Source organism: Phoca vitulina, unplaced genomic scaffold (assembly GCF_004348235.1).
Source record: "Phoca vitulina isolate PV1807 unplaced genomic scaffold, GSC_HSeal_1.0 scaffold39, whole genome shotgun sequence".
Classification (NCBI taxonomy): Eukaryota; Metazoa; Chordata; class Mammalia; order Carnivora; family Phocidae; genus Phoca; species Phoca vitulina.
In genome coordinates, this window is record NW_022589742.1 from 10,499,744 (window position 1) to 10,505,815 (window position 6,072).

The following is a 6,072-nucleotide window of genomic DNA, read 5'->3' on the forward strand; positions in this document are numbered from 1 at the left end:
TGGGGGGGTGGGGGGGGCAAGTACCAGCTCAGTGAGGAGGAGGAGGAGGAGGCCTGAAGGAAGTCCCCACTCCATCCCAGGCTTGTCCCCTCTGGGCTCTGTCCCTTGCCGCCATCTCCGTAACCCAGCCAGCTCCCTTGGGAAGCAGAGGGGTGCCACCCCAACTCCCCACCCCGCCCCTGCTCCCTTGGGGCCCCAGATGACCACTTTTCGTGGTTTTAACTGCTCGTTTCTCTAGGGAGACAGACACAAGGGGATGTCACCTGGTCACAGAAATGCCCATGGTTTCTTGCTGACAGGTTTTGATTGCCTGCTAACACGGTCAGGTCCACGTTAGCACCAAAGGGTCCCTGCCTGTGGCCCCAATGCTCCTCAGACCGCCGCCCTCTCCCCGGGCCGGCCACCACGGGGAGCGAGTTTCTCCCGGCGACCCCAGGCCGGGGGGGGGGGGGGGGGGGTTGGCGCAGCGGTTGACAGCAGCGGATCCGCACTCCGGAGGGCACAGGGAAGGGGCGGCCGACCAAATGGGGCCTGTGATCCTCTGACACCCTCCAGCGGCCATTCCCTTCCCCCGGCCAAAGAAAACCGATGCCCTTTTTAAGGGATGTGAGCATCTGCCAAATGCTTATTTCGGGTCAGAGTGGGTTTTTGTTTTTAACTGGATCCAAGTGCGCTTACAGGTTTTATCTTGCTTAGAATTCCTCTGTTCTGTGCAACCGCACTGAACGGAGTCCGTGCTTGGAGGGAGGAAAACCGTCACTGGGGTTCTGGGATGAGTCGTGTCCCCTGAGGGCAACCCCGGCGGCAGAAGTGAAAGGCCAGGCGAGTTATTTATATGCTGCTTTATTTCTGTAAGGATACACTGAAACGTTAGAGGATAATAGCGAATGACACAATGTAGAAATGAGAGCACTCGTACGAGAACGTCCTACGCACTGGCGGTCCGGGTTTGCTCGTGATGCTGTCCCGTTACGCTACGGCCTAGAACAACGCCGATGAGAGTACGGGAGGGAGGGCAGCCTGCAGCTCAGGGAAGCACTACGTGGGGCTCCGGTTCCGCCCGTGAGGGTGGCCGCCGCTCCCCCAGAGGTCCAGCTGAGCTCTGAGGGACAGTCCTAAGAGTCACAAGAGGAGGGACTGGGCGGGCCTGTTCACCGACAGGGACCAGGAGCAGACAGCTCCCGCGTGACAAGGGATTCAGCTCGGCCCCGTTCGGAGACGTCCTAGCGTGGCCGTGGCCATGGCCGCCCTGGCACCTGCTCAGCTACCCCTCTCGAGTGTTCGTGGGATGAATTTCAAAACTGCAGGAACCTTTGAGGGCGTGAAAATATCGACATGCAAGTCTCCAAACCCATAAACTATGTTACTATTCGTTAAAACAAAATCGTTAAAAAAAAAAAAAAAAACAACAAAACAAAACAGAGAAAGGGCAGCTGGGTTAGTCTTGTTAAGCTTCCAGAAGGATTCGCTGTGACAACGTTCCTGTGAAACAGGCTCGTTCTCCCGGGTCCGCCTGCACGTTCCACGCTCGGAAGTAGGAACGTTCAGAAAACACGCCACACGGGGAAATGGAGGTTAGTACTGGGGCGGGGGGGGGGGGGGGGGGGGTGGGGGGGGGGTCAGTTTAGAGGGACTTACAGCTAAAGTTCAAATGTTAACTTTCTGGAAATTCGTGTTAGTCGTTTGAAAGCACAAAAGAACGGAAGGGAGATCCTGATGAGGAAGTTCAACCATGCATTTCGCTAAGCTCGCTGTCTGCTCACGGAAGTCATGGGCAGCCGCTGCAACTCTCGCGGGTCCCGGGGACGCGATGGTCCCCGGGAGAGGGGGGGACACGCGGCGGGACCCGGCTGAGCGGCGAGACGCAGCTCAGCGGGAGCCCCGCGCGGGGCGTCTCGCTCGCATCCCTAAGCAGCTAGACGGCGGGCGCCGGCCGGCGCCGGGACAAGCATGCGGAAGAGCGGCTCTAGCTCCGTGCGGGTGTCCTCACGGGGCACCGAAGCCGGTGGCTGCGGCCCAGTGCGGTCACTAGCGCGGTGACAGGCGCCCTCCGGGGAGGGACACCGTGAGAGGGGGGCAGCGGCAGCAGGAGCGCTGCGTGGGGGGGGGGGATGGGGAGGGCGCGGAGAACAGGACTCGGTTCCATCGTACAGGACAGGAGCCCCTGTCACTTTACAGCTTTTTGGCACAGTCGGGGCAGTACACCTGCTCCTCGTGGAAGACGAAGCGCTTGTTGGCCAGATTCACGGAGCACTTTTTGCAGTGGAAGCAGTAGTCGTGCCAGGATTGTCCTTCATAGGCCACCACACTGGAGCCTTTACCAAACCCTGCGGAGACAGCGAGAGCACACGGACGAGCCGGCTGAGCGGGCCGGGCGGGAGGCAGGCCGCCGCCGGGCCGCTCACGGAGCCGACAAGCGCGCGGGGCGGGGGGCGGGGGGCGGGGGGCCCGCGTCGGCCCGGCGCCGCCCCCCCCCCACCCCCCCCCCCCCGCCCCCCCCCCCCCCCCCCCCCCCCCCCCCCCCCCCCCCCCCGCCGCCGCCGCCACCCTGCTCCGGCTCTCCAGGACCCGAGAAGATGCCAGAGCTCGGCCCCGAGCCCGCACGCCCCTGCCACGGCTATCGCCCCTGTGACGCGCACCGACCTCCCAGCATAACCAGTTTCTTTGATTTAGGTCAGGGCCATGGCATCAAAGTGGCCACCAGGAGGCAAACTTGGGCTGTTCGTGGGGTGTGCACTTACCGGGCCTCGAGGAGCTGCTAAGCTTCGATTTTTTCTATAAAGAACCACCACCCACGAGGGACAAGTCCTCTCTCCACCCGGATGCCTGCCCCGGAGGTTGGCGCTGGGAAACAGGGTGAGAGGCAAGCGTTTCCCGTGGCACACTGGGGGCTTCCTAGCTTTAGAGACTGGGTGGCTCACTCTTGACACAGTCCTTTTCCCTGAGGATGGCAAAAGTCTTCTCAAATGTACATTTCAAGGCTCCCCGGGGAGATGGGAAAATTGGAGGCGGGGAAAGGGCCCGGGGCACGTGGATCGCGGCCGCGAGATGAGGAATGAAGTGATCAGCTCTGCTTCTGATCGCAGCTACCGCTGAGCTAGCCTGCCGCTCCTCCCCCAACCCCCCCCACCCCCCACCCCCCACCGTCCTCTCCCTGCCCCGCCGGACCCCGCCCCTCCCCACCGCTCCCCTCCCCGCGCGTGCGCGCGCGCGTGCGGTGCCTGCCTGCCCGCCCGTGGCCGTGGCCGTGGGTCTCAGGCTCGTGAACTCCGGCAGCGTCGTTAGTTAGCAGTAGTCAGGAGGTGTGCTGTATGGCAGAGGCTAAGCTGGCCTGAGGGAGAGTCCAAACTATCGGGGGCCCCGGGGGGCCTTCGGGACCACAATGGCAGGGGGAGAGGACATTCTCGGGGGCCTTTGTGGATGAAACCGACGACGTAGGAGAATGAGAGATGGTTACCATGCGCAAGACCTAGCCTGGCGGACTTAGCAAGGACTCTTCAGCCTACCAGTGATGGGGTTCTTGCAGCCAGCACACTTCTTGGCCACAAAGTTCTTGTAGCAATCCACGCAGTAGTACTGGTCCTCCACGGCGGTGAAGCGCTGCCCGGCCAGCTTCTTGGAGCACGTGACACACACAAAGCACTCGGCGTGCCAGGGCTGGTCCTGGTAAGTGATGCCTCCGGATGTGATGGCCTAGACCAGGGGGCGTAGCACCGGATTCAGAGTCAACCACCACTTCGCTGAAGGCCTACTGTGTGCCAGGCACCGGGCCGGGCGCTTTGGTATACGTTAGGTCATCTCATCGCCACAGCGGCCATGGGAGGCAGGGGCGACTAGCGGCCCCGAGTTACAGATGAAGACACCGGGGCCCGGAGAAGGCGAGCCCCCGCGTGAGGTCCCGCAGGGCAACTAGGCGGCGGCGGCGGGCCTCTAGCGCCCGTGCCCCCGGAGCGAGCGCGCCCCTGGACGGCCGCATGCGGCCCGGGCGCGGCTTTCTCCTGCCACGGTCTCCTCATCTGCAACCCGAGAACAGGAATTCCTACGTCGCAGGGCTGTCGGGAGGGCGGAACGGGACAGTGTGTGCGCGAGCGCTCTGCAAACCGTCCAACGCTTCCAGAGACAGCGGTCAGCGCCGAGCTGCCCTGCCAACGTACCTTGTTGCACTTCACGCAGTGCTTGGCGAATTTGGTCTCGTGGCAAGTGACGCAGTAGAAGTCCTCCCCTTTAGGGAAGAAGCTTCCAGTCCCGATGACCTGCTTGCAGTTGCTGCACGTGAAGCAGTCCTTGTGCCAGACGGTCTTCTTGTACTCCACGTTCTGGTCTCCTGCGGCGGGCGGGGGGGAAGCAGGACCGCTAGCCCCACTGACGGTGCCCTGCAGGGGGGGCTGCATCCCCTCCCCCCCGCCCGGGCCCTCCAGAGGGGAGGGAATGCAGGCCCTGCAGTTGTTGGCCTCACGCTTCCAAAGACCCTCCCCGCGGGGGGCCTCGCTCCACCGTCCTACTGGGGTGCTGCCGACCCGGCTGCTGTCAGGGGAGGGGACCCCGGCGGCGCTGTTCCGGGACTCGGTGCCTGAAGCCCCGCCCCGCCCCCCACGGCCTTGGCGGACCGGACCTGGCCCAGAATTCCCCCCTGAGGAGGTCGCATGCTTTGCTCACTCACTCTCCCCGAATGAGAAAGCGCTACATACTTTTCACTTCTTTCTCCTGCCACAGACCGCTCTCTCCAGTGTCCTTTAGCTGCCGCGTGTGTGCGTGTGTGCGAGCGTATATGCGTACGCAGATACACGGCTAGATACATGCGTGCGTATATACGCTAAGGCCTAAGCGCGGCTCGCAGCAGCAGCACGCCACCACCGCGAGCCCCCGGCACCCTCTCCGCCCGTGGGGCCTCCTCCCTGGCTGCCCGGGGGGGGCGGGGGAGAGGGGACACTACCTGCCACGATCGGCTTGAAGCACCCCTTGCACTTGGGGGAGTCCTCCCGGGTGGTGCACTTGTTGCACAGGATCTTGTTGTCCTTGGCCACAAAGGTCTCGTTGGCCAAGGGGTGAAGGCACTTGGCACAGCGGAAGCAGGTGTCATGCCAGTAGCGGTTCTTGTAGTGCACCTCCTGGAGACCAAGCGGAAGGGGACGGGCCGCTGGCAGAGCCGCTGCGGCGGGGGGGGGGGGGGGGGGGGGGGCGGACTGCCGCGAGCACCGGTCCCTTACACCTGGGACGCCGGGCGGGGAGCGGTCTTGTGAGTCACGTGAGCGGCGCCGAGGCGGGGCCCCGAGCAAGGGCCTCTGGAGACCCTCAGACTGGCGGGGGGCGGCCGGGGAGAGCCGGGGCCTAGCGGCGGGAGCCAGGGCCTCCCCCCCTCACCGCCGCACCCCTACCAGCCGCGTTACCTTGGAGTCCGCCCCGATGGGCTTCCGGCACTCCACACAGGTGTTGGCGCAGAACTTGTCGAAGCACTTCAGGCAGCAGTGGTGGCCATCCTTCTGCACGTACTTCTTGCCCTGCAGGGAGTCCCTGCAGTAGTGGCAGTCGAACTTCTCGGTCATATGGCAAGGGACGCAGGGCGCGGGCGGGGCGCCAGCGGCAGCTCCCGGAGCCAAGCTGCTCGGCGGCCGGGGAGGAGGGCAGCCCGGGGAGGAGGGCAGCCCGGGGAGGAGGGCAGCCGGGGAGGAGGGCAGCCGGGGAGGAGGGCAGCCCGGGGAGGAGGGCAGCCCGGGGAGGCGGCGGCGGCGCCTGGGGCCGCTGCTCGGCTCCCCGCGGCCCTGCCAGCCTCGGGCTCTTCCTCCCAGACCCCGCTCCCTCCTCTCTGCGGGCGTCAGCTCCCCGCACGGCCGAGAGGACGCGGGCCATGCGAGCAATCCTCACGGATCTGTTCAAAATGCCCGCATCTAATCCTGCAAATCCGGCAGAACACTTTTCAATCCCAAACGGATCCTAAAGAGTTCCGCCCAACACAGGTCCCGGACCCGAGGCCCGAGCCATCACCCCAGAGAGACCATCTCACGGCGGCATTCTCCGTCGGTACCGTGAACGCTTGTCACGGTGATGTGCCGTGATGTGCCGCTCTGTGACACA

At 64.4% G+C, this 6,072-nt stretch overlaps 1 protein-coding gene across 2 annotated transcripts; it reads right to left on the reverse strand.

The window, feature by feature from the left end:
- Positions 1–1,597: 1,597 nt before the first annotated feature.
- On the reverse strand, positions 1,598–5,551 carry FHL1 (four and a half LIM domains 1). Of its 2 annotated transcripts, XM_032428350.1 has the most exons (6): positions 5,388–5,551; positions 4,934–5,108; positions 4,155–4,324; positions 3,507–3,693; positions 2,742–2,941; positions 2,154–2,327 (listed from the first exon to the last, which is right to left on the reverse strand). In XM_032428350.1, exons 1-6 carry the CDS (start codon positions 5,541–5,543, stop codon positions 2,244–2,246), a joined length of 972 nt encoding a protein of 323 aa, XP_032284241.1. In that variant the 5' UTR covers positions 5,544–5,551; the 3' UTR covers positions 2,154–2,243. The 2 variants fall into 2 exon arrangements, with proteins under 2 accessions (XP_032284242.1, XP_032284241.1); XM_032428351.1 differs by lacking the exon at positions 2,742–2,941 and having other exon boundaries at positions 1,598–2,327.
- Positions 5,552–6,072: the final 521 nt, after the last annotated feature.